The 27930-nt window shown below is 41.0% G+C and overlaps 1 protein-coding gene across 1 annotated transcript in view; it reads right to left on the reverse strand.

The window, feature by feature from the left end:
- The window catches only part of LOC311107660 (SLIT and NTRK-like protein 4), a gene marked incomplete at both ends in the record, with an annotated part of 46210 nt that extends 21113 nt beyond the window's left edge, over nt 1-25097 (reverse strand). Inside the window, 2 exons of the mRNA XM_084150186.1 lie at nt 21912-24435; nt 24999-25097. Coding sequence (XP_084006312.1) covers nt 21912-24435; nt 24999-25097 — 2623 coding nt within the window. The remainder of the gene's footprint in view (nt 1-21911; nt 24436-24998) is intronic.
- Between the last annotated feature and the right edge of the window lie 2833 nt (nt 25098-27930).

Here is a 27930-nt window from a genome sequence, read left to right on the forward strand (position 1 = left end):
AAAAGAAACTCGAGGACGCGGGGGAAGTGGACGGCCGTATGTATCCTTGTCTCAGTGATTCGTCTATGTAAATCTCCATAGCTTTCTTCTCCTCCTGAGACAGAGGATACACATGACTCCGTGGGAGCGCAGCTCCTGCCTGAAGGTCTATCGCACAATCCCCCTGCCTATGGGGTGGCAACCGCGTCGCCCTCGCCTTACTAAACGCAATAGCCAAATCCCCATACTCAGGTGGAATGTGCAATGCGGGCACCTGGTTTGGACTCTCCACCGAGGTAGCCCCTACGGAAACGCCCAAACATCTACCCACACACTGAGCAGACCACTCCATCAGAGCCCTCTCCTGCCACGAAATAGCGGGGTTATGGGTACTCAACCAAGGTAGGCCCAGCACCACCGGATACGCAGGAGAGTCAATCAGGAACAGCTGAATCATCTCCTGATGACTCCCCTGCGCACACATCCTAAGTGGCGCCGTGACCTCCCTGATCAAGCCCGTACCCAACGGACGACTATCTAGGGCATGAACGGAAAAAGGAACGTCAACAGGAATACGGGGAATCCCTAACCTTAAACAAAACTTTATATCAATAAAATTCCCAGCCGCGCCTGAATCTACCAGCGCCTTATGCTGGGATTGAGGTGCTACCTGTGGAAAACTGACAGGTATACAAAAATGGGCAACAGTGAGCTCTGGGTGAGTGGGGCGCCTACTCACCTGGAGGGAATCCCCAGTGCGGGACCTGTCGTCATCTCCCCTAGGAGGCCATCCCCAGCACCTAGCCGCGGTGTGTCCTCCCCGACCACAGTTGGTGCAGTGGATGGACCCCCTACTCTGCCGACTCCTCCTATCTCTAGCGCCAGCGCCCCCGAGCTCCATAGGACACGGCTCGGATGCGCTGGAGGATGGAATGGACGGACCCCCCTCAGGACGTCCGCGGGTAGCCAATAGGTTATCTAACCTGATTGACATGTCGACCAGCTGGTCGAAAGTGAGACTGGTGTCCCTACAGGCCAGCTCCCGACGGACGTCCTCTCTGAGGCTACATCGGTATAGATCGACGAGGGCCCGCTCATTCCACCCTGCATCTGCCGCTAGAGTACGGAATTCGAGTGCGAATTCCTGGGCACTCCTCCTCCCCTGCCTGAGGAAGACCAGACGCTCCCCCGCCGATTTCCCCTCCGGGGGATGGTCGAACACCGCCCTAAAGCGGCGGGAGAACTCGGTGTACGTAATCGTCGTGGCGTCGATCTTCCTCCACTCCGCGTTGGCCCACTCCAACGCTTTACCGGCCAGGCAGGAGATCAGGGCGGACACGCTCTCATGCCCTGAAGGTGCCGGATGTACTGTGGCCAGGTACAGCTCTACCTGGAGCAGGAATCCCTGACACCCAGCTGCGGTCCCGTCGTAGGACCTCGGGAGAGATAGTCGGACTCCGCGAGGTTCCGGCGCTGGACTGGGTGGGCTGGCCGATGATGCTGGCAGGGCGGCTGGCGGTGGAGGCGGACCCCAGCCTCGGATGGTGGTCATCACCTCCTGCAGGGCGGCCCCCATCTGCAGGAGCTGCTCTTGCTGGTCCCGAACCTGGGCTTCCAGTCTTGTATGTGCTGCTTCGGCTCCTGCTGATTCCATACTGTGGTGTGTGATTCTGTCAGGTCGTGTTGTAGGTGTTGTGTAGGAATCAAACGCAGGAAGCAGACTGATATTCCAAAAAGCTGTATTACTGCCTAAACACAGGCGACAGGACAAAATAAGCCTGACAGCAAAATACGCACGAAGGCGAAAAGACAATGCGCACAAATAGGTGCGACAAAATGAATAAGTGCACACACAAGTGCAACGTAAGCTCCAGCAAACAGTGGAGAACTAACGCTCAACCGAGCAATACACAAACTGACGGTAACAATCACACACAACACAAGACAAACACAACGAGAAACTTATAGGACACTAATTACTACAAAACAGAAACAGGTGTAGAAACAAACAGACAAAAGCAAACGAACATGAAACATCTATCGGTGGCAGCTAGAATTCCGGAGACGACGAACGCCGAAGCCTGCCCGAACAAGGGAGAGAGGCAGCCTCGGCCGAAACCGTGACAAATACATCGTTTAAGCCTTACTCGACAAAGCCCAAGCTATGTATAAAGCCAAGCTTACCCGATGCCAAGCTTACCCGACGACCTCCTCCTTCGACAAGTGGTACGTGACATGCTATTGCACACACACCAGCGGTTAACGATTGCCGTACACCAGCGGAACCCATCCAACTTGAAGGAGCTGGAGCAGTTTTGCCTTGATGAACGGGCGAAAATCCCAGTGGCTAGATGTGTCAAGCTTATAGAGACATACCCCAAGAGATTTGCAGCTGTAATTGCTGCAAAATGTGACTCTACAAAGTATTGAATTTGTGGGGGTGAATAGTTATGCACGCTCAAGTTTTCTGTGTTTTTGTCTTATTTCTTGTTTGTTTCACAATAAAAAATATTTTGCATCTTCAAAGTGGTAGGCATGTTGTGTAAATCAAATGATACAAACCCCCAAAAAATCCATTTAAATTCCAGTTTGTAAGGCAACAAAATGGGAAAAATGCCAAGGGGGGTGAATACTTTCACAAGCCACTGTATTTAGCGCCATCCATCATTCCTTCAATTTTGACCAGTTTCCCAGTCCCTGTCGATGAAAAACATCCCCACAGCATGATGCTGCCACCACCATGCTTCACTGTGGGGATGGTGTTCTCGGGGTGATGAGAGGTGTTGGGTTTGCGCCAGACATAGCGTTTTCCTTGATGGCCAAAAAGCTCAATTCAATATCTGACCAGAGTACCTTCTTCCATATGTTTGGGGAGTCTCCCACATGCCTTTTGGCAAACACCAAATGTGTTTGCTTCTTTTTTTCTTTAAGCAATGGCTTTTTCTGGCCACTCTTCCGTAATGCCCAGCTCTGTGGAGTGTATGGCAAAGAGTGGTCCTATGGACAGATACTCCCATCTCCGCTGTGGAGCTTTGCAGCTCCTTCAGGGTTATCTTTGGCGTCTTTGTTGCCTCTCTGATTAATGCCCTCCTTGCCTGGTCCGTGAGTTTTGATGGGCGGCCCACTCTTGGCAGGTTTGTTTTGGTGCCAAATTCTTTCCATTTTTTAATATTGGATTTAATGGTGCTCCGTGGGATGTTCAAGTTTCTGATTTTTTTATAACCCAACCCTGATCTGTACTTCTCCACAACTCTGACCTGTTTGGAGAGCTCCTTGGTCTTCATGGTGCCGCTTGCTTGGTGGTGCCCCTTGCTTAGTGGTGTTGGAGACTCTGGGGCCATTCAGAACAGGTGTATATATACGGAGATCATGTGACATATCATGTGACACTTAGATTGCACACAGGTGGACTTTATTTAACTAATTATGTGACTTCTGAAGGTAATTGGTTGCACCAGATCTTATTTAGGGGCTTCATAGCAAAGGGGGTGAATATATATGCACGCACCACTTTTCCATTATTTATTTTGTAGAATTTTTGGAAACAAGTTATTTTTTTCATTTCACTTCACCAATTTGCACTATTTTGTGTATGTCCATTACATGAAATCCAAATTAAGATCCATTTAAATTACAGGTTGTAATGCAACAAAATAGCAAAACTGCCAAGGGGGATGAATACTTTTGCAAGGAACTGTAATTGTCTAATACTTCAACATGTTCAGATAGTTTTCCTTTGGACTCAACTACCTGTGATTTAGGGAAGGGGTATGCATACAATTTGGCTCATTTTTCCCTATAGCAAATCCCAGTCTCATGACACAGAAGCAGAAATGATTAAGTATGAGCAATAAAAAAAATTAATTGGCCTGTCTTTTCACCATAAAAGATCTTCAATTGCATAGTTGCATGGATTATTTGTGGGAGATGTCACTTTAATATAATTGTTTTTCATGCATGAGGCTGTTGGAGGGAACTAGGCTTGATTTTAATATTTTTTTGGTCACTGACTGCTGCTCGTCAAAGGAAAACAGACAGCGCCAGGGTTTTAAACTTGACGGAACACATACTGACAAAGTAATGTACACAAGCTGTGTAAATAATTCAATCTGTACTATGTTTAACATCTGGATTAATAACCATCAAGCATTGGAATGAATATTTAAGAACAGGGGCTCATTCTTCTATATCAAGACATGCACAACCAGAGAATGGAATTATCCTCTGTCCCTTGTAATCATTTGCAATTATGTCTCCGCTGATGTGAGTTGCTCTAGTTCACAAATAAACTCAGTGTTAGCTTTCTGTTGCTTGTTACATATGAAGGATGTGCTTTTGATTGGAAGTTGAAAACATTAGGAACCATTTTGAGACACTTCAAACAGCCTCTTTATCTGTGGCTGACAGCAATCTTGATCTGTGTCCCATCAGATGCAAGGATCTGGGAATGGATTTATGAATACAATCTGCATAATTAACCTTCAATCCTGAGTTTGGAAAGCCTGGGGGTCCCCACTCGCCTCGTACTCATTAGAATTTAGAGGACCGTCTGGGAAAAAACTTTGTGTGGAAATGTGCATGCTTAAGGAAAGAGGAGACACAATGGTAGAGGTAACATGAACAAAGTTTATTCCTCAAGTTTCTGTTTTGGCTGATGTTTGCAGCTTCATGGCACAAGGAAGAAAAAAAAGGTTTCCCTATGTACTTGGAAAGGATCTTGCACAGCTTGTGACATCACTGGTTTGGGCAAGCAATTATTTCTGGAGGAGCAAGGCAAGGAGGCATGTGTTGCAAGGTGTGATTCCTTAGCAAATATCACACTGTGGGAACTTAAACCGCTTAAGTTGACAAAAAACATCCATCCCTTATCCGTTTGTAAATATTGCTGATCTCCCTGACTGTGCTGTGATAGCAGGTTTAGTGGAAAAATATATATTTGTATTGTAGTGTTTTATAAAAGAGGTATTGTCGCTGGGTGAGTCCATTTATTGCAGTAGGGCAGGCTCACTAACCACAGGGACCGGCATGTTTGCAGAAAGGGAAAGACAAACAGACAAACAGAAACTCACTGATAATCTACCGTTCTCACATTGGTATGGGACCAGCTGGTTAGTCCCCTAAACACGCAGCCACAGGGACTCCAGATTGACTAAAGAGTTATCTGACAGTAGAACAGATAAAATGGAGGGTAAACCAAAAAGCAAATGCCTTCAGCCAAGTCTACATTATCAGACTAAATGAGGAGGGATTTAACAGTGAGAAGAGTGATGGATCAGGGGAAGGCCCTGCAGTGTTCTGAGGGCCTGATAACAGTAGCAAGTAACAGATAAATGAACATCACCTGCCTGGGAGTGTGATCACATTTCAGCATGCAGTGAGCACCATGCTCTACCACTGCTACCCTAATCAACATCCTCTACCTAAGCTCCCCACAGACTACCACAGGCTATATAACAACACTGTCCCCTGAGAGAGAGAGAGAGAGAGAGAGATAGAGAGAGAGAGAGAGAGAGAGAGAGAGAGAGAGAGAGAGAGAGAGAGAGAGAGAGAGAGAGAGAGAGAGACAGACCCCATCCCTCAAAATCCAACAACATACATACCAACTGGTCTTGAAGCATCCACCAGACATTTACATTTTACATTTTAGTCATTTAGCAGTTACAGTTAGTGAGTGCATACATTTTTCATACTGGCCCCCCATGGGAATCTAACCCACAACCCTGGCGTTGCAAGCGCCATGCTCTACCAACTGAGCATCAGCATTTTCATTTAGTCATCATGGCTTTTAATGGATTTACAGATGACTGTTTGGCTTGAAGTGGATCCTGGGTTCTAAACAGAGCGTTTTCTGTTGGAACAGCACAAATCAGACTGCTGCGGTTACAGAAAGGGAGAAACGCCATCCCCTAATGGACTGAGTCACTCTCCTGCTTTTCCCTGATTAAACTAATGACCCATTTGAACCAGTTTAAGAGGCACTTTACTCTGTCTCCACTCTCCAGGCAGGGAATGCGATATATAATATAGAATGATGTGTGGTGAGGCGCAGGAGGACAGAAAGAGCGCGTCCCTGATAGAGCAGTGCCCAGTCCCCAGCAGAGTGACTCAGTTTGGGACAACTGAGTGACAGGAACCACTGTCCTTCTGCTGGTATTGTTCTGCAGCATAAAACATTCTCACACACTCTCAGGCCACGGAGAGGGACTTACACTTTATGCTGCTGTAACTGATGTCCCATGAAGACAAGAATCTGGATCACGGCACCAGTGTAACAGATGTGATCGTACATCTTAACTCTCTTGCGTTGTGCTTTTAAAGAAAGGACTGTCCAGCCAGCAATCCCAGTTGATTGGTGTTTATTCTGACGATAGACACAAGGAAGCACATTAGATGTGCAGGAAAACAGTATGTTGATGGCTGAACAACTGTAAAAATGTATTTGAGAGACAAGAAGTGCTCATTGTGCAAATGTATTTATGTTTTTAATAAACATTGGAGAATAAATATAGTTTACATGTCGTCAACAATCTAAGCCAACCCCGTCTGTTTTGCCCCATAGTTGCGCACGTGTCAGTTTTGTTGCTAAACAACCAACCCGTCAATTTGAATTCCTATCTCTGAGCCCAGTAAGAGACATTAATACATCTACATTAGATGCACCAGCCTGGTCATGTAGGGAAAAAAATGACTAATTTATTTGAAAGAGTTGCCATGGGGAATGGCATTCATGATTAATGTGGGGGTTGATTATGCAACCAATTGACTATAATTCACACCCAGTGAAACCTGGGCAAGACTCCTGCCAGAGGGGGAGATGTTATTAATAATAGATCCCCCTTTCCCTCAACCCGAAATAAAGGAGTCCAAATAAAAGGCAAACTTCAGGGATGAAAAGGGATCAGTTCCTCATAATCAAACTGCAACGCTATCCTGCTGGTGTTGCTGCTGTAGAGTAGCATTGCCATTGTCTGCCCCTGCACAACTAGTAAATGAGGAACATAGAGATAATGGAGGAGTCCATTCCCTTAAAACGTTATCAGATTGTAGCCTGAGGACATTCACGAGGGACATGCATTGTTGATGTTACAGTAAGGCAAGCAAGGGCGGCTTGAGGTTAATTAAATAATAATACAGTCAGACAACGTTCGTCCAGGCTAATGTCTTCTCGGAAGCCCTGGTACACAAGATTTTTAAGAATCCAATGATAACAATAATATTGTGTTACATGTAAATAAAATCCATGTCTTCATGATCAGCCTTAGTTTACTCACGAACCTGCTTAAAAACGGAATATTTACATTTTTACCATTTAGCAGATGCTCTTATCCAGAGTGACTTATAGTTAGTGAGTGCATACATTTTTATACTGGCCCCCCGTGGGAACGAACCCACAACCCTGGCATTGCAAGCGCCATGCTCTACCAACTGAGCTACAGGAGGCCTTGTACCCACAGCCAGTGCTCTGTTAATCGACAAGCAGCTAAGAAGAAATCCAGCTATGAAGCAAAACGTCTGATACACAACTCTTACATGGCATGCTTCTACGTAGATTCAAAGCTATAGGAGAAAATGTAGGAAATGAAGATATAACTAGGTTGTTATGGGTTAGAAAAACAAACAACACATTGTAGCTCCAGGCACAGATGTAGGATCTTAATTGAATCACTATTTTGTTGCTGAGAATTTTCCTGCAAAGTTTGTAATTTCCACTTTGAAATGTCAGACTTCATTTACCCTAATGAAAATTGTATCAAACCCTACAAAAATGTGCATTAACTATAATCCACATAATAATTCACATTTCATGTTGCTGCAGGATTATTTTCCTGCTGTAGCAAACTTGCTCAAATTAAGATCATACATCTGTAGAGCCTCAAGGAGACCAGTTACATAATTATGTGCACAATCACTTACAATTCATGACATAATAACTCTTTTAAAACTGTATAAATCGAAAAGAGCAATATTTACACTACATTCCATTACACTGTCAACAGGAAATCAAGGTTGGCTAGTAAATGAACTATATGGCTTGAAGGCTGATGCTCGACTGTTTAATTTCCTTGCAGGATCCCAAGAAGAATCTGAAGCGAGAACATTTGTCAACATGCGCATGCGCCTCTGACAGCTAGGTTACACACACACTATGCCCCCTTAATATTCATGTGCAACTTGTTTGTTGGGGACTCTTAAGGAGTCAGAGGAAATTATCTCATCAGAATGGAAAGAGGTGTCTTTAACTTATGTAAAAGTTAAAGACAATGGATGGGGTTTTGAGAGACAACATTAGAAAGCTTGATTTACCAGGAGACTGTTTCCAGTGTGCGGCATATGAAGTTGTCTTAGTGTGGCAAACTACAGTTAGTGATGGCCCACTGATACTACAGCCGGGGCAGGACAGACACTAACCAGACACAACCTTGCCCATTTAGTTCAAATAACTTTACATTAACTTGACATTGTATTACATATTAAAATGTAGGCTTTACATTCTGGGTGTGTTTATAACGCATGAATGCATAACAATACCTAGGAATATCAGTCTCTGAAGATCATTCAGCACATGTCTATGGGTGAAAATGTGTGTGTTTACATCAGTTAACAGTGCATTTTATGACACAAGTGATAATAGATTACGACAGCCTGGTGTTTTTATCACACCACCTTATAGATACATCACAGCCATGAGGTCACACATACAGTATGTATGGTGATGCTTATCAGATGTAGGATACAGAAAATATATAATTAACACCGTCAGACAATGACATTGAATGTACATATTGCATCATCATTCACCTCAAGGATGAAACATTTTCAACACAAAAGAGGTAAATTTGTATCACATTCACATTATGGTTTTGTACAATGTGTCTCCACTGGGTATGCCTATATACTATTGACCTGAGACATGTCTGAAAGCGCTGCACCTTTTCTTGGGGTTCATTTATTATCTATTAATATATTTCAAATTGAAATGTAACAACACATTGTTTTATTCTGAAGATATATTCTCCTTTTCCCGAGGGAAATCACTGGGTGAGAATTCAATCCAAAAAAGCACAATTACATTCTGTGCAATTGTGGGCGCAGGACAGATCAAATAAAAAAGACCTCCAAAGAGCAATACCAGCGAGCTTGGGAATCCACCTGAGAGGAAAATAATAAACTGCAGTGTTCTAGGGGCTAGAGTTTATCTCAAAGCGTCACTATTTTGATTAGAGGGTTGTCACCTTTTCCGGCTTTATCTGTCAAATCAGGCCTGTATATTTTTTCCTGCACATACAGTATTGCTTTTAGATTAATTATAAAAGGGTTGCAGGGAACAGACAATTACTGGAACTAGCGGTATTGAATTGCTAATATTATGATACAGTGGTTTTTATTCAAAGAAAATGGTAACCCAATATTATTTGTACTATATTCAACTTTCATATCATCATAGGAACTGCTTTAACTGAATCCAAACTTAGCACACAGAAAACAACACAATCTCACACAAAATTTGCACAAATATGTACAAAAAGTATTTAAGCAGATTTTGTGCGTTTTTGTGTGTTTTGTGTGGCTTAATTAGTGTAAAAAGACACACATTTTAGTGCAACTTAATTAGTAGGAAAATACACACATTTTGGTGCAACTTCATTCATAGGAAAATACATTTTTGGGGGGCAAACTTCGGAACAATCTTTTGGAAAGTTATTGGAGCAATGCATGATGGGCAATGGTGTTCTACACTGCCTTTTTTTTGTGTCCCACATTTATTCATATTTAAAAAAAAATGTGTTAACAACCCAATATTGTTAATCAACCAGGTTGACACATACATATTTATAATATAATAGTAGCCTTACATTGTTTTTTTATTTTTATTATTGCCAATACTTTTTTCTATGCTTGTTTTCACTTAATACTTTGGGATACGGGTGCACTTGTAGTCAGAAAGGCCAATTTTTTGTGTAGGCAACATTAGACCTACACAATTTCTTCATAATGCATTTCATATTTCGTGGGGCCAACATTACACAATTTCTTTCATATTGCATTTTATACAAGGCTATGTCGAATTTAATGAGGGTTGCCAGATTGGAGAAAAAATACTGATTTTGTTCGGTTTTTTTTGGTATTGAGGAAGGTATTTGATTGGGGAATGGGGATATATTTTTATAATGGAAAATTATAATACACACCATAATACACACACACGGACACAAACATCTACACACTTACTTTGTTTGTACTCATGTTATAGCCAACTCAACTTTTGTGTGAATTATTTGTAATAAAATATTTGTATCTAGTTGTCATGTATTCGTTATCTTTAACTGGTTAAATGTTTGTAGTTTGCATGTTTCAGTAATGATTAACATGGTTAAATAGTCATAAATCTCTGCTTGATTTAGCTTTTGGTATATTTGGCATTTTTATACATATTCTGTATTTTCACTGAAGAAAGCAATAATTAATCAACACACTACTGTAAATAAATGGACATTACCTGTTATAAAACGGAAATTGCTCTTCGTAATTAAATGGTGAGAAATGCTCAGTCTGAAGCCATTCGGCTATGGGTTTCACAGCCCTATAATAATGATAATAGTTATATCACTTTAAAAAGAGTTTATTTACATCCTATTGGGTATAATATGTTGGGAATAGTGACATAGGAGAGTCTGAAATGAATTAAATACCCTAACTCTAAGCTATGTTTAATGTCAGCAGCAATTTCCATTGAGAAATGCTCAGTCTGAAGCCATTCGGCTATGGGATTCAAAGCCCTATAATAATGATACATCCATCTCATCAGATCAGAATAGGATGGATCAACAGTGATTCATATTACTAGTTTGCATCCTAAAAAAAGGACAGTTGTGTTTTACTGCATAACACACTTACATTAATTGTCTACCCATATGATGTGGATCATTGTAAGACAATTTAATATATAAGCTTCAGTAACAAAAGAACACCATGATTGTAATAACACTTTAAACAGGTAGTTTGTAAATGTGTAGAATGTGTTTGTTTTGGGTCCACACTGGTAAGTTAACTTATGTAAATCAGACAGTAACAGAGGGTTTTCTTCTGAATAACTGGTCAGGGCATAGCACTTTCCATTCAGCTTCAGGCAACTTTGATGTAAGGCTTGATCACACCTGTAGTGACGACTTCTATCCGTCACGCCCATTGTTGCTTATCCATTGTTCACAAGATATATCAATGTATTTACACCCAACACAATGTTGAAAAACAGAATGCTTCCCACCACTAGATCACATAACTAGACGTGATCTCAACGCTGCCACCAATGTAGTGGAAAAAAAGTGAAAGCTGCAACAGGGACTCTAACCAGGGCTCATATGGGGCAAAGTGAGCTGTAACGACCGTTGCCATGAAAGCCTAGTAGGCCTCCGGGCAGAGGCAGTAGGCCTATAATGCTGGCATATGCCTTGTTACAATAGCCTAAGTATATAACATGATTGACACGACCGTAATAATCATCATGAAATGGCCTTGGAAGTGCCATAAGTGTAAGCCAACATAATTAATTATTTTACATTAACCTGTTTAACTGCATTGATATGGCTTAATTGATCATAGTCCAGACTTGTTATAGTTGCTAATACCATGCAGTTGCACGAGGGGAATTTAAACCAAACATATTGTTTTTGCAGGTCTTCTGTTTCCCCACATTTATTGATACATTTTCATGATGGGAAATTCATTTATCTCCATTCCTCAATCAAATACCTTCATCAACAGCACAAAAAAAAGACAAATACAACTTTTTTACTCCAATCTGGCAACCCTCATAAAATCCGACATATCCCAAAGTATTAAGCAAAAACAAGCATAGAAAACAGCATTGGCATTAATAAAAATAAAAAAATACATAAAGATACTATTATATTATAAGTATTTCGGTGACAACCTGGTTGATTAACAATATTGGGTTGTTAACACTTTATTTTTATATTTATAAATACATGTGGGAAAACACGAAATCTGCTGAAATACTTTTTGTACATATTTGCACGAATTGAGTGTGAGATTGTGTTGCATAAAAGTGATGGTTGCTGTAGGAATAGCATAAATCAGGTCAGGTTGCTTTCTTGAGCATAGAGAAAATAATATAGCAATGCAGAGATATATAATGGGTCAGACAGTGACAGTATTACTGGATTTTGTATGATAATCTGTCAATTTGTCACTCATTTGCCACTCATTTGAGGGGGATTTTGGATTTAGCCATGGAAAACTTCTGTCAGGATGCATGCATGAATCAATATACTTTTCAAGACAACTCAACCCAAACCATTTGGTGGCTTAAAACATACTGCCATGCTCAGAATACAAAATAGTTACATTATACAAGTGTCTCTCCCTACATTCCCTAGGCCCTGTTCTCCCAGCAAATGACACCGGGCAAGTGAAGTGATGCATACGCTAGGAAACTCTCAACACACTATAAACACAGCCAACATATACAGTTGAAGTCGGAAGTTTACATACACTTAGGTTGGAGTCATTAAAACTTGTTTTTCAACCACTCCACAAATGTCTTGTTAACAAACTATCGTTTTGGCAAGTCGGTTAGGACATCTACTTTGTGCAAGTAATTTTTCCAACAATCATTTACAGACAGATTATTTCACTTATAATTCACTGTCTCACAATTCCAGTGGGTCAGAAGTTTACATACACTAAGTTGACTGTGCCTTTAAACAAATTGGAAAATGATGTCTTGGCTTTAGAAGATTCTGATAGGCTAATTGACATCATTTGAGTCAATTGGAGGTGTACCTGTGGATGTATTTCAAGGCCTACTTTCAAACTCAGTGCCTCTTTGCTTGATATCATGGGAAAATCAAAAGAAATCAGCCAAGACCTCAGAAAAAGAATTGTAGACGTCCACAAGTCTGGTTCATCCTTGGAAGCAATTTCCAAACGCCTGAAGGTACCACGTTCATCTGTACAAACAATTGTACGCAAGTATAAACATCATAGGACCACGCAGCCGTCATACCGCTCAAGAAGGAGACACGTTCTGTCTCCTTGAGATGAACGTACTTCGGTGCGAAAAGTGCAAATCAATCCCAGAACAACAGCAAAGGACCTTGTGAAGATGCTGGAGGAAACAGGTACAAAAGTATCTATATCCACAGTAAAACGAGTCCTATATCGACATAACCTGAAAGGCCGCTCAGCAAGGAAGAAGCCACTGCTCCAAAACCACCATAAAAAAGCCAGACTACGGTTTGCAACTGCACATGGGGACAAAGATCGTACTTTTTGGAGAAATGTCCTCTGGTCTGATGAAACAAAAAATATAACTGTTTGGCCATAAACACCATCATTATGTTTGGAGGAAAAAGGGTGTGGCTTGCAAGCCGAAGAACACCATTCCAACCGTGAAGCACGGGGGTGGCAGCATCATGCTGTGGGGGTGCTTTGCTGCAGGAGGGACTGGTGCACTTCACAATATAGATGGCATCATGAGGAAGGAACATTATGTGGATATATTGAAGCAACATCTCAAGACATCAGTCAGGAAGTTAAAGCTTGGTCGCAAATGGGTCTTCCAAATGGACAATGACCCCAAGCATCCTTCCAAAGTTGTGGCAAAATGGCTTAAGGACAACAAAGTCAAGGTATTGGAGTGGCCATCACAAAGCCCTGACCTCAATCCTATAGAAAATGTGTGGGCAGAACTGAAAAAGTGTGTGCGAGTGAACCTGAATCCGTTACACCATCTCTGTCAGGAGGAATGGGCCAAAATTCACCCAACTTATTGTGGGAAGCTTGTGGAAGGCTACCCGAAATATTTGACCCAAGTTAAACAATTTAAAGGCAATGCTACCAAATACTAATTGAGTGTATGTAAACTTCTGACCCACTGGGAATGTGATGAAAGAAATAAAAGCTGAAATAAATCATTCTCTCTACTATTATTCTGACATTTCACATTCTTAAAATAAAGTGGTGATCCTAACTGACCTAAGACAGGGAATTTTTTATTAGGATTAAATATCAGGAATTGTGAAAAACTGAGTTTAAATGTATTTGGCTAAGGTGTATGTAAACTTCCGACTTCAACTGCACGCACTGATATGCTGATTGATTTGGTTATGTGGAAATACATGCAACACTTGAGGGATTGTCACAGTCAAAATATAATGTTTGTACTTTTTTTCTCTTTTAGTCAGACATCAAACCATCATTGGCATCCCCCCTCTGTCCTCCTCCTAGCCAGGATAGACAGCAAGAATCTTTCCTGTATAACAGCACTATAACATCCTTGTCATGTCACTGTTGCACCTGCACCTGCATAGAGGGAGTTTAAGATGCTCATGTTGTTTCTGATGTTGTTTGTTTACGCCTGCCAACAGAGACATTTTTGTCCCCTTTTTTCTTATTATGAGTTCAAACTCCCACTCTGAGGATTCTCGTATATTAAACATTTATAAAGTAAAACATCCATTATGCAATCTAATGGGAGCGAGACAAGGTCCGTGACGAAAATGTTGCACAAAAATGGTTTGTTTGTAACTAAACTAAGCATGGGGGCAGATTATGTACTTAGTTTTGTATATTTGATCTTAATTTATCCTCCTGTGATTGAAACCTGTCTCGGGAGTGAAACAGTGACTGTTTTACATCATGACAACATGTTCTGAATGGCAACCCTGTCTGACAATTCAATTTTGAGAATTAAAATGCAATATACATTACTTATTGATGATTTTTATTTTGTTATATTAAAAACTGTTCAACTGAGAAATGCTAAAACATTACTCAGCAAAATGGAGGGGAGCGAGCACTACCTTTTAGTTCAAGGCAGACAACGTTTTAAAGCAAACATACACACAAGTAAAAGCAACCCTCCCACATGGGTCACTTTAAAATGTCCAGTACATAGAGTATTTTTAATGCATTCTCTATGCTCAACAACCTCCCTGGAGAATCATAACACACACCACTACAGGCACAAATACATGATTAGTAGCATGGGCACGCAGTGGCATAAAACACCATAGCAACATATACAAACTCTCTGTGGAGCATGTGAAGAAGCAGTGATCAATGTTATGTTACAAACAACTCTCTTTATTTCAATACTGCTCAATACAATTATTTTCATAATCATTTTACCAATCTAACTGCACACTTATTCACAAGCCATGGGCAATTCTCCATTGTTAAACTTGTCTCGACATTGAGAAGCTATGGAATCTCAGATAAGTAATCATTAAGCCTTTTCTCTGCAGCTCTCCGAGCCCTGCACACAGCCCTATACTGTAATGCCTCGCTCTGCCTTTCTTTCTTCAAACCAATGACCACATTATTCAGGAGCGGCAAAGACCCTGAGATTTAATCCATCCCCGTTATCTGCCAATCACAGCTCGCGCTCGGCTCTCCTTATCGCTCTGAGGTTGAAATGGAAAGGCATCCATTGAGTGCCACAGTGTCTGCTTGTGCATGCAGCCCTGCACTCCTGCACCACCCGGGGCCTCCCACAGGAAGTGTGCTGCCTAATGAGCATGTAACATTGACTAGAGCAAATATACATGAATAAATGAATTGCCATTCCATGGCGTCATTTAGAAAGGCTTGAAATGGCTTGGCTTGCAGGGTGAGGGGCAGGGTTGGAGGACAGTGCAGCAAAGTTGAGAGTTCAGGGACAGGGTAAGAGACTAGAGGGGTGTATATTAACATCACTCAGTGACGTTTTTAAAAATTCTGTGACTAAGATTTAGGGCCTGCTGACCCCTTCAAATGAATCCCCCTCCTTACAACCAAACATGATCTGTTCCAAGAGCCACAACATAATCAAAGAGTTTGTGTCACAGAAATGCAAACAAAGGCAAACAAATCCAGACAACAGTACCAGCCAGAAGCGATGTCAGGAATATGATTGGGGAAACTAAAGGGTGCTTAATCGTTACAATAAATGGGGTGAATGCACGTGCACAGTCACACATACTTTGAGCAGATTACTAATGCAAATACAGACACACTTTATTGTTCAACCCCTCGCATAGCAAAGTTAGCAAACTTATCTGGATAAAACATGCTACGGATACATACATGTAAATCATCTTGTAAACCCTGATGATGGGTTCAACCATACGTAATATGCCTCGATAAAGAGCCAAGAAAACTGTTTATTGGGGCATTACAAGACGTGGATGCATAACAAAAGATGTCATATATCTTTGTACAAATTGTTCTACTGCATGTTATATCACAAAGGCAACTCCCATATCAAAGAATCATTTGAAAATCTCAAGGTCTACAAAATCACATGATAAACTGATGGAGTAAGAGATTGTGCTCTGAATATTACATCACAGGACACCCAATCCATATTGAGGCAGTTCACATGCCATCATTGGTTTGACAAAACACAGCAATGCATTTCTATGCAAAGGAACAATATTCACACATGAAGTCACAAAAGCAGGAGGTGGAAGCAACAGCATTTGAGGGATTATACACTGAGTATACCAAACATTAGGAACACCTGCTCTTTCCATGACATAGACTGATCAGGTGAATCCAGGTGAAAGCTATGATCCCTTATTGATGTCACTTGTTAAATCCACTTCAATCAGTGTAGATGAAGGGGAGGAGACAGGTTAAAGAAGGATTTTTAAGACTTGAGACAATTGAGACATGGATTGTGTATTCAGAGGGTGAATGGGCAAGACAAAAGAGTTAAGTGCCTTTGAACGGGGTATGGTTCAGAACAGCCTAAGTTTGTCAGGGAATGGAATCTACAAGGTGTCGAAAAGCGTTCCACAGGGATACTGGCCCACAGGGATCCTTGATTCCAATGCTTCCCACAGTTGTGTAAAGTTGGCTGGATGTCCTTTGGGTGGTGGAACATTCTTGATACACATTGACACAAACCGGTGCGCCTGGCACCTACTACCATACCCCGTTCAAAGGCACTTAACTATTTTGTCTTGCCCATTCAACCTCTGAATACACAATCCATATCTCAATTGTCTCAAGGCTTAACAATTATTCTTTAACCTGTCTCCTCCCCTTCATCTACACTGATTGAAGTGGATTTAACAAGTGACATCAATAAGGGATCATAGCTTTCACCTGGATTCACCTGATCAGTCTATGTCATGGAAAGAGCAGGTGTTCCTAATGTTTTGTACATTCAGTGTATAATGGCTTAACTATAGCTGTTATTTAAACCTTGTCATCTCTATCAGCAGTTTTTGTAGCCAACATTCAGACCAGGCAACACATTAGATCAAAGTGGGTAAATAAATCGGCCAACTATAAAAAATAAAGACATCTGGTACAACAACTAAATGCAATGAAAAATCTAGCCTCTGCCAATGGGTATACAGTTACAGTGCAAATGCAGGCACACACACACAAATGTAAACACACACAATCACATGATGTGAAATCGACATCAACATACAGTGCCCCATTCATGAGTCATTTAGAGCAGATTAGCATGTTACAATATAGGTTACCTTTTTCAGAAAAACTATATTGAGGATGATTGGAAGTAATACAAATAAAAAATTCCAAGGGGTGTTTCACATTTTGTATTCACCAAATGAGTTCACCATTGTAAGAATGTAAACCAGAAAAGACAACATGACATAAACAGACCAAATACACAAACATTCAACGAGATTAATTATGGCATAGGTATAACCTGAGTATTCCCTTATCAATTTCAAATCTGCAATGTTGGCAAGGCTTATTTGTAAGACAGACATTTCATACAAAAATACAGAAAATAAAACAGAAACAGACTACAGGCAACAACAGGCAGTGACTATGGCCCCACACTGCAGTATGCGCCAGACAATGGAAGCAAAATGATGAGACAGCCATCTACTACAGTACAGTACATGAACCCACTTCTCTCTAAGTGAATATGACAAATTAATAACATAAATGTTTACTGGCAAGAAACACTTTATTCATAAAAGACCATATCAGACAAAGGGTCAACTAAAATGACATAAAAATCTATTTGTGGGAGGAGTGCAACCATGAAAGGCTATTAAAGTGCATTAAAAAAAATTAACAAATAAACAAATGAAATAAGTAGACACTGCCGATAACCACTAGATCCATATAGCATCAGGTGCATTGTTGTAGGCGCATATAGTATATTACAGAGTATAAAAGCCAAGTTGACTTGACCTGTCCCTTCACAAACATCCCAACAGTAGTTTAGTTCTCACCCACATCTTTAAAACGTTGCTCCCTGTTTTATCATAGAACAAGAGTGGGGGTGACAGACTCACCAAATATGCACCAGAACATCTGCAAAGGTTATGACACCATATCATTCTTTTACTCACTAATTTATCCTCCCCTATAAAGGAATACTGTAATGGCCTTAAAACAAAAAGAAAGAATAATGCCCTAAACATTCATTTATCAGTCTAATGTAACATGATAAAAAAAAAAAAACACACAGCATTGATGATGGGGTTATATCATATGTATTCACTTTCATGTGTATCTGTTGATTGTTGAATTGAGATTCATGACGCACAGTATTAAAAACAGATTTTGTGTTCAAATTGTCAACTATTCTCAGGTTTTCTTCATGAGCATTCAAGGCTTTATTTATAAAGCAACTTAAACGACTGAGGAAACAATATTACATTTTCTTGAAGAAAATAAAAACAGTGCAAATAGGTGCTGATTTTAATACCTTGACTTAAACAGGTTTATACAATAAAAACTAACCAATATACAGTATTCTGCTGTCTGATAGAAAATTGTATTTATTATATATTTAAAGGTACATTATATTCATTTGTATTTCAAACACTCATTAACTTAACAATACTTTAAATAAGGACTTGATAAAATAAAGTGCATAAAATAATTTGAAATAACAACATAAACTGTCTCCACAATATAACCTTGAACTAATAAATAAGATTAAAGATTTAAGCTATTATGATTGAGCATATTAATATTGCACATGGTGTTTGATGTGATTCTGTCCAGGTCAGTTAGCTACAGTTGAAGTCGGAAGTTTACATACACTTAGGTTAGAGTCATTAAAACTCGTTTTTCAACCACTCCACAAATTTCTTGTTAATAAACTATAGTTTTGGCAAGTCGGTTAGGACATCTACTTTGTGCATGACACAAGTAATTTTTCCAACAATTGTTTACAGAAAGATTATTTCACTTATAAATCACTGAATCACAATTCCAGTGGGTCAGAAGTTTACATACACTAAGTTGACTGTGCCTTTAAACAGCTTGGAAAATTCCAGAAAATGATGTCATGGCTTTAGAAGCTTCTGATAGGCTAATTGACATCATTTGAGTCAATTGGAGGTGTACCTGTGGATGTATTTCAAGGCCTACCTTCAAACTCAGTGCCTCTTTGCTTGACATCATGGGAAAATCAAAATAAATCAACCAAGACCTCAGAAAAATAATTGCAGACCTCCACAAGTCTGGTTCATCCGTGGGAGCAATTTCCAAACGCCTGAAGGTACCACGTTCATCTGTACAAACAATAGAACGCAAGTATAAACACCATGGGACATACCGCTCAGGAAGGAGACGCGTTCTGTCTCCTAGAGATGAATGTACTTTGGTGTGTAAAGTGCAAATCAATCCCAGAACAACAGCAAAGGACCTTGTGAAGATGCTGGAGGAAACAGGTACAAAAGTATCTATATCCACAGTAAAACAAGTCCTATGTCGACATAACCTGAAAGGCCGCTCAGCAAGGAAGAAGCCACTGCTCCAAAACCGCCATAAAAAAGCCAGACTACGGTTTGCAACTGCACATGGGGACAAAGATCGTACTTTTTGGAGAAATGTCCTCTGGTCTGATGAAACAAAAATAGAACTGTTTGGCTATAATGACCATTGTTAAGTTTGGAGGAAAAAGGGGGTTGCTTGCAAACCGACGAACACCATCCCAACCGTGAAGGACTGGGGTGGCAGCATCATGCTGTGGGGGTGCTTTGCTGCAGGAGGGACTGGTGCACTTCACAAAATAGATGGCATCATGAGGAAGGAAAATTATGTGGATATATTGAAGCAACATCTCAAGACATCAGTCAGGAAGTTAAAGCTTGGTCGCAAATGGGTCTTCCAAATGGACAATGACCCCAAGCATGCTTCCAAAGTTGTGGCAAAATGGCTTAAGGACAACAAAGTCAAGGTATTGGAGTAGCCATCATAAAGCCATGACCTCAATCCTGTAGAACATTTGTGGGCAGAACTGAAAAAGTGTGTGCAAGCAAGGAGGCCTACAAACCTGACTCAGTTATACCAGATCTGTCAGGAGGAATGGGCCAAAATTCACCCAACTTATTGTGGGAAGCTTGTGGAAGGCTACCCGAAACGTTTGACCCAAGTTAAACAATTTAAAGGCAATGCTACCAAATACTATTTGAGTGTATGTAAACTTCTGACCACTGGGAATGTGATGAAAGAAATAAAAGCTGAAATAAATCATTCTCCCTACTATTATTCTGACATTTCACATTCTTAAAATAAAGTGGTGATCCTAACTGACCTAAGACAGGGAATTGTTTATTAGGATTAAATATCAGGAATTGTGAAAAACTGAGTTTAAATGTATTTGGCTAAGGTGTATGTAAACTTCAGACTTCAACTGTATATAAAGCAAATTCATAGCCACACAATTGTCTTCCAAAGTTAAATTGAACGTATCTCATACACTACCTTTCTCTGCTTTCTATTCCATTCCCATGGTACACAGTCAAACAATCCAGAATCGTATCACTTTAACGCACATTTATTTTGGTTGCATAATGTTAATAACAAACCTTTTACAATATACTGTGGGATATAAGAATAAGGAATTTGTTAAACTTCAAATACTATTAGACCTCAGTTCGTGCAACATCATCACTATTCCCCTTTCTTTCAGGTCATCAGTAGAGTTCTTGAAGAAACTCAGAAAACAGAAAGATTTAGACTGATAAATAATTTGTCTCGAGATCTGGGACTGAATTGCTTATGTATGTCCATTTCACTTTTAAATAGTACCAATAATCTTTAAATAATCCTGCATAGAAAAATAAATAAATAATGTAGTTAAATGCACTACCAATTGACAGTTGACAGGGGTCATCAATCATATATTAGTGTTTTTTATTTATAACATTTTTTTTTATAGGTATAGTTGTTTTGTCTTCTGTTGTAATTTACAAACTGTCCCACAGATACAAATAATGTTGACCCACAAAATAAATCCAGTTACGCTTACATGGCAAGCAGCAGTTTTTCTTGGGCTTAAAAAAAAATCCCGACATGTGCCATACCCAAACATATCTAGAGGAACCACATTTCATTAAAACACTATTAACATGGCTCTTTACACACACAAGTAATGGAATCATTTCAAATCTGCTATTCGGTTTGTAAGTGCCTTTCCTTAGTGAAAACAAGACATCAGGGCCCCCAGCAGCGACCAGCAGTGATCTGTTTTAATCCAGGCAGATGGTAAGAGTCTGTAAATGGGGGATCCCAACAACGTTATATTCCCAGGAGAACTGCAAAGTCACAATTTCTGATAGTTATTTCATCCAAAATACTGATCGGATATTTCCACAAAAACACTGCGGAAGGGTCACTATGAATAACACTCAACATTGTTTCCATGACCCAATGATTTGGTTGAAGAAACAATAGCAGCAGACTACTACAATTGTCTCTTAAGGATGTATTGTGGTATGATGTGATATTCATACATGTTATAATGGCATCACCACATCAGGGGGAAAGTCTGTATTTGCAAGAGAGCCACTGATTCCCAAGAAATCTTGTTATCTGACTGGAGCCAGCTGTCCAGTTTATCCATTGGTCAGTAAGGTTTTCCACAAGGCACTTTTGTCATTGGGGGAAGGGGGGGAGATACATAGCCTACTTTTTACTCATTTGAGTCTGTTCCTCCAGAACCTGAAGGTAGTCAGGTGTACCTTGAAGTTTTGCTTTAAGTTCATAGTACTCATTTTTCCTTTGCTCCACTACTATCTTACTATGGTTTCCCCCTATTAGTGACTTTTTAATCTTTTTGTCATGTGGTTTCTCTGGGTAACGGATCTCAAACCCACTCACCCCTATACTGTTGAAATCCCCCCTTTTACTGTCTAAAAAGTTTTGAATAAACATGTTGGATTCTCTCGGCAAGAACTCATCCAGCTCGTCAATGGTGCTCAGTCTCTTATTTCGGGGGTCCAGTGAGTCATTGTCTTGGTCAGTGCTGTTGCGCAGGATTATTTTCTGTCTCTGGGAGTCAGCAAACTTAAAGCCTGACGCAGAGTCTCTAATCCCACAGGTGTGGCTTTTGCTCATATGCTCGATAGTTTGGGGGATGAACGTCTCCCCTCCCAGGTCATCCTTCTTGCTAGATTTGTTGTGTCTTCTGAGCGTGAGTTGCATGGAGCCACACTCCTGATTTCCCATGCCTTCCTGGCGTCCGGCTGGCTTCTTATTGCGCCTCAGCACGAACACCAAGAGGCAGAAAGCAACAAACACAGTGAGGATGAGCACAACCAGGATACTGAGGATCATGATGGATAGGGGAACTGGACCTGCCGGAGGGGCTTTGCCCACCCCTGCTGGGGACATGGAGGTCACTACCGGAATAGCACTGGTCAGGATGAAAGGGGACCTAGCTATGAGTTTGGGACATAGGATCTCATTTTTCAGCAGCCTTAACTCTATATTGGAAAACTGCACTGGGGATGCGCATTTGATCTCCTTCGCAGCCACTCCGTCATTCAGCTTCTCCAGCCAAAGTTTCAGAGCCACTAAATCACAGGAGCATTCCCAGGGATTGCCTTCCAGATCAATCTGAGTGAGAGACCTCAGCTGGTCTAGGACGCCACTCACAGGCAGAGTCATGAAATGGTTGTTCTTAAGATTTAGCCTAGCCAAGGAAACGCCAGCAAAGATATAGGCAGGGAGGCTCCTTAGCACATTATTGTTCAGATACAACAACTGCAGATTTGGCATGGAGTCAAAGGTCTCTGCTAACACCTCTTTTATGGCATTGTATTCCAAGTATAAGTACTGGAGGTTACTGAGCCCAAGGAACATCTCAGGATGCAGCTGCTCTAGTTGGTTCCCATTGAGATAAAGCCTACGGAGGTTGGTCAGATTTGCAAAGACACCTTTTTGAACTATGACTATTTGATTGCTGCCCAAATGTAATAAATCTAAACCCTCAAAGCCTTGGAAATCAACTGGACTGATATCTCGGATATAATTACCACTCATGTGCAGCTTCTTGGCATTTGGTGGCTTGGGAATGAGTTCTGCTAGATTGTGTATACTCCTCTCTTGGCAACTCACACCAATGCCAAAGTCTGAGGGGTGAGCTTTGCATGTGCAAGGCTGTGGGCAGGAGAGAGGTGGGGTTCTTGTTTGATAGGACATAATTGGAATATGTTTATTCAAACCAGGTAAACCAACAATCCCGTTACCATACATTTTAGATGGGTTTGTTGTTTTGGGAGCTTTTGTGGCTATGGGGGGTATCGTAGTGGGTGCATTGTCAGATGTTGTTTCGCCATTATCTGGCTGTGAAGGGGGCATCCTTACGTCAAAGTCACTACCTGTTCCCATGGGACACAGTTCCGGTTTGTTTGTTTCTTTCAACAGGCGTCCATACAGGTCACTAGGGGTTTCACATATAGCCTCCCCAATAAAAATGTTATAGGGCATGTTCTCCAACCAAGCTTTCAAGGGTAACAAATCACAAGTGCAATTCCATGGGTTGTCATCAAGCTGCAATTCCACTATACGTCCAATGTGTTCCAAAACTCCAAGATATGGTAGCTTCTGAATCCTGTTTCCTCTTATATCCAAATGTGTAAGGGAGGCAAAGCGAAAAATATTATCTGGAAGGATCTGGACGAGATTGTCATTCAGGATGAGAACTTTCAGCCTATGCAATTTGTTGAAGGATCCTTTTTCAATATACTTGATCAAATTGTAGTCAGCCTGGAGGTATTCCAAGTTTTCGATCCCATAGAAAGTGTCAGCTCGGAGCACTTTTAATTCATTGTTATTTAAGTGCAGCTGTTTCAATGAACTAAGGCCATAAAAGGCCCCTCCCTCGATGTTCTGTAGTTTGTTGTTTCCCAGTTGAAGAGAGACTGCGTGTGTGAAATTGAGAAAGGAATTGGGGTAAAGGATGATCAATAGGTTATTTTGGAAATTCAAATGATAGAGGCTAGAGACCGGGGGTAGCAGCTGGGTAGGTCTGTACACAGTTATTTTCTCACAGTTCACATAGAGGACATTCTCGATGGACATGCAAGAACAGGCGCTGCAAGTCTCCGCTGAGAGGTCAGAATCCAAGTCAGAAAACGTACTCGATACGGAAAAGGCCAAAAGAACTAGAAGCAGCATTTTGCCTTTTATAAATCCCCCAGAAAAACATTTAGTAACCTTTGAGGGAGAAAAACAAACAAACAAACAATCAAAACACAAATTTGTACTATACATACAAACAGTATTTCATAAATGGGTAGGTAATAGCCTACTGCTGATGTTAGTAATGCTTTGTCTACACATCAGGCTACATGAATGTATGCAAATCAACACATTTCATAGCAATACAGCCACCAAGTACTATTGTAGCCTGAAAAATATTGTACATTCTCTCATATTATTAATAATAATAACCTAATAATAAACTAATAATAATTGCCCAATCATAACAGCTTTATAATCATCATCTCCTTCTGATCCATAATGTTACCACACATAAAATCACCAGAGGAATAAATCATTTTATATAGCAAGTGGGCCAATTTTGTGGGCATATACCAGGTTATTCAACAAAAAGAGAAGAAAATATATAGGCTACTGCACCCTATTGTGGGCTAAAACATCCCATGAAGCCTGTGCCCCAGGCGGATCAAACCATAATATAATAAAAAATATTAACAATGTAAAGAATGGATATTAAAGCTTTCTAACCACTGTATAGAAAATGACAGAGGTCTTACCTTAAGCGTTTGTAAAGGTGGTTTCTTGAGGGGCATTGAGACGCGTTGCTCCCATTCAGACGTCGGTATCGCAGTGAGCCCAGATTTCAGTCTAAGCATCTCTTCTTGACAGGCTCCACTTGTTTAAAACATTATTTCTCTCGTTCATCCCCACGGTTGTTGTATATCCATGAAGCATTTCAGTTCGGAATGAACTAAAGACAAGGTGCCCACCTCTACGTGAAGACAGCAGGGACTGAAGGCGAGCAGCTGAAGTGACTGCAAAACAACTTCAGCATTCTCTCCAGTTCATGAGAGAGGAGAAGGAAACGAATTGTGCTGCTCCAACACCCCCAGTCCATAGAGATGCTCGCTCAAGTTGGACTGAACAGTTCAGGCAAAAACGAAACAGCAGTAGGCTACCCACTCGATTAACCGAAACAATCATGCGCGGGTTTACTCACCTCCAAAAATATTAAATCGCGTATTTTTTCGAATCATGCAGTTCACAGAGCTACCTACCAGTGATGTCTGAGGCTCAGTCAGTCTTTACTCCAAGGAAAAGAAAAGGAGGGGAAAAAACACCACACTGTGATATTCAGAAAAAAAGGAGAACAGCGACTGTCGCGGAAAATGAATCATTCAGCTTAAGTCAGATGCGGGCAATCTTCCACCAAATCAAGAAACTGCATTAAAATAAACTACTGTTAAAACAGTCATCAGGGATCCGGGTACGTGGGTAGGAGGGTGTGTGGATCTTATAATAGCCACTATCCCTGCCTGTGTCATAGGTATGCTGCTTTACAGCTGCATTGAGCTTCCCACACGAGTTGTGGGAGGAGAGAATGCAGAGATGCTGAGAGAATGGGGGTGGAGGGGAGGGGGTGAAGAGAGATGCAGGGAGAGAGAGCGAGAGATGGGTGAGGAGAGGGGGTCTCATAGACCAAACGGAGAACTGCAGACCTTGAAACGAAACATTTTAGTTTTCAGACAACAGGTGAGCACTTCCGCACTCCCTCATGTGACACCAAGAATATACACCACTCAATGGTAGCCTAGACTTCACCTGTTTGTTCAAATAGACAATGTGAATAGCTCTAAATGTGTGAAAAGCAAAGAGCTCTCCTATATTTTAATGGCACAGTGACAAAGCACTAAAAGCTTTCATTTTTTTTAGAATATGAGGAGAAACAATAAATGCAGAAACAGTTGGAAAATTCTGAATGACAGTGACAGTGAAAGTAGGCTATTGTAAAAAAAAAATAGAAATGTAAATGTATACTATTTTTTCCCACCCCTTTAGTTTTGACATGAGGACATGTGTTATGGGTTGTGCGAGCGAGTGAACCCAAGTCATGGGCAGGATGATACTGTATGGTTGGAGTTGTTTCTCACACATGCTGAAATAAAAGGTAGCGCCCTCATCTGGTTGAAAGCAATTTTCACCTACTTTACAAACTTGGTCAGAGAGGAAGAGGCGACGCAAGAGGGTCGACCCCCCGCCCAAAATCTGTCTGCGCAGATTAAGGATGGGGGTAATGAGAGAGTGTAGAATTTGTTAAAGATAAAAGTGAATTGCTATTTTGATAGGTGAGGCTTATTTGATTGAATATAAGTTTCATATGGCTTAGGTTGTTACGAGTGTATTGATATGTTTTCTACAAAAGATAATTGGCTAGAATGTTCCCACCTGATCTCGCCTCCTCCCGCCTGCCTTTCACCTTTGCGAACATATATGTCCGTTGTTAGATCGGTAAGTCGACCATCTTGTCAATATAATAGATCATCTTTTGCCTGGTAGCAATAGGCTACAGTACAGCAGGGCCGTGCACAGACCTTTGGTGGGGCAGGTGCCCCCTAAAATTATTTAGCCAAATTATTACCAACATTATTTTTTTAACATAGCCATAGTTGGTTATTTTCTACACAAAACAATTGAGTTAAGACGTCTCAATACAAACAAATGCTATCATCAGTGCCAACTCCAACTTCTCCAATCCGCCGGCAGGGCGAAGCCCCCGCCGGCAGGGCGAAGCCCCCGCCGGCAGGGCGAAGCCCCCGCCGGCAGGGCGAAGCCCCCGCCCCCAGCCCAAAGGAATTTTTCAAGGACGGGAAGGACCAAGCCCCACTGGATAGCCCAAGCTGGCATGCAAGCGAGCACACCCACAATCACCAGGGGCCTTATTTATAACGTTGAGTAAATTTCACACAAAGTTTCTGAGTACCATTTCTGAAAAGTCTGTGCACGTACAAAAACATTGAGATTTATAAACTTGGCGCATGCCATACATACGCATGTTTCTCGTTTTAAATCAGACCTGTTGTAAAACTGCACGCGTAAACAATCATTAAAACTCTGCCTGGAAAACACCTCCATTCAACTTTTATGGTGTGAGGTTTAAGCACTTTCCAATTCATAAATATGTGACTGATAGGTGGGCCAGAGCAATGTGTTGCAGGGTTCTAAGTTGGATATTACCCACCCTATTGCCTAGTAGGCACACTACAGGACACAGTGGGATATATACATTCAACATATAAACTACCTCAATCCAGAACAGACGCATTAGTGTACTGACCTCACCACAGCCACGTTAACACAAGTCTGAATGGCTTTGATCCATCCTTTTCTACGTGTGTGGTGTGATGTATGCCCTGTGTAAGATCTTCAGTTGAAAAATCATATATCTTACACAATTGGATATTGATGTTATATTTTTCCATATTGCATCCCATTGTGCTGTTGTGATAAATAGGCTACACCCATGTCCTGCTCCCAACGTAACTGAGTAGGGCTTTTGCTATTTGGGGAGGCCCACCAGCTTGTATAGGGCGAAAACCGTTCCTTTCCCAATAGCAACATCCCTCAGTTTGTTGTCTAAATCACTTTTAGATCCCACATCAATACCCTTTGAGGAAATACACTTCAGGCAAAACTATTAAATCAGCTCTT

Source organism: Coregonus lavaretus (genome assembly GCF_964263955.1).
Source record: "Coregonus lavaretus genome assembly, chromosome: 32".
Taxonomy (NCBI): domain Eukaryota; kingdom Metazoa; phylum Chordata; class Actinopteri; order Salmoniformes; family Salmonidae; genus Coregonus; species Coregonus lavaretus.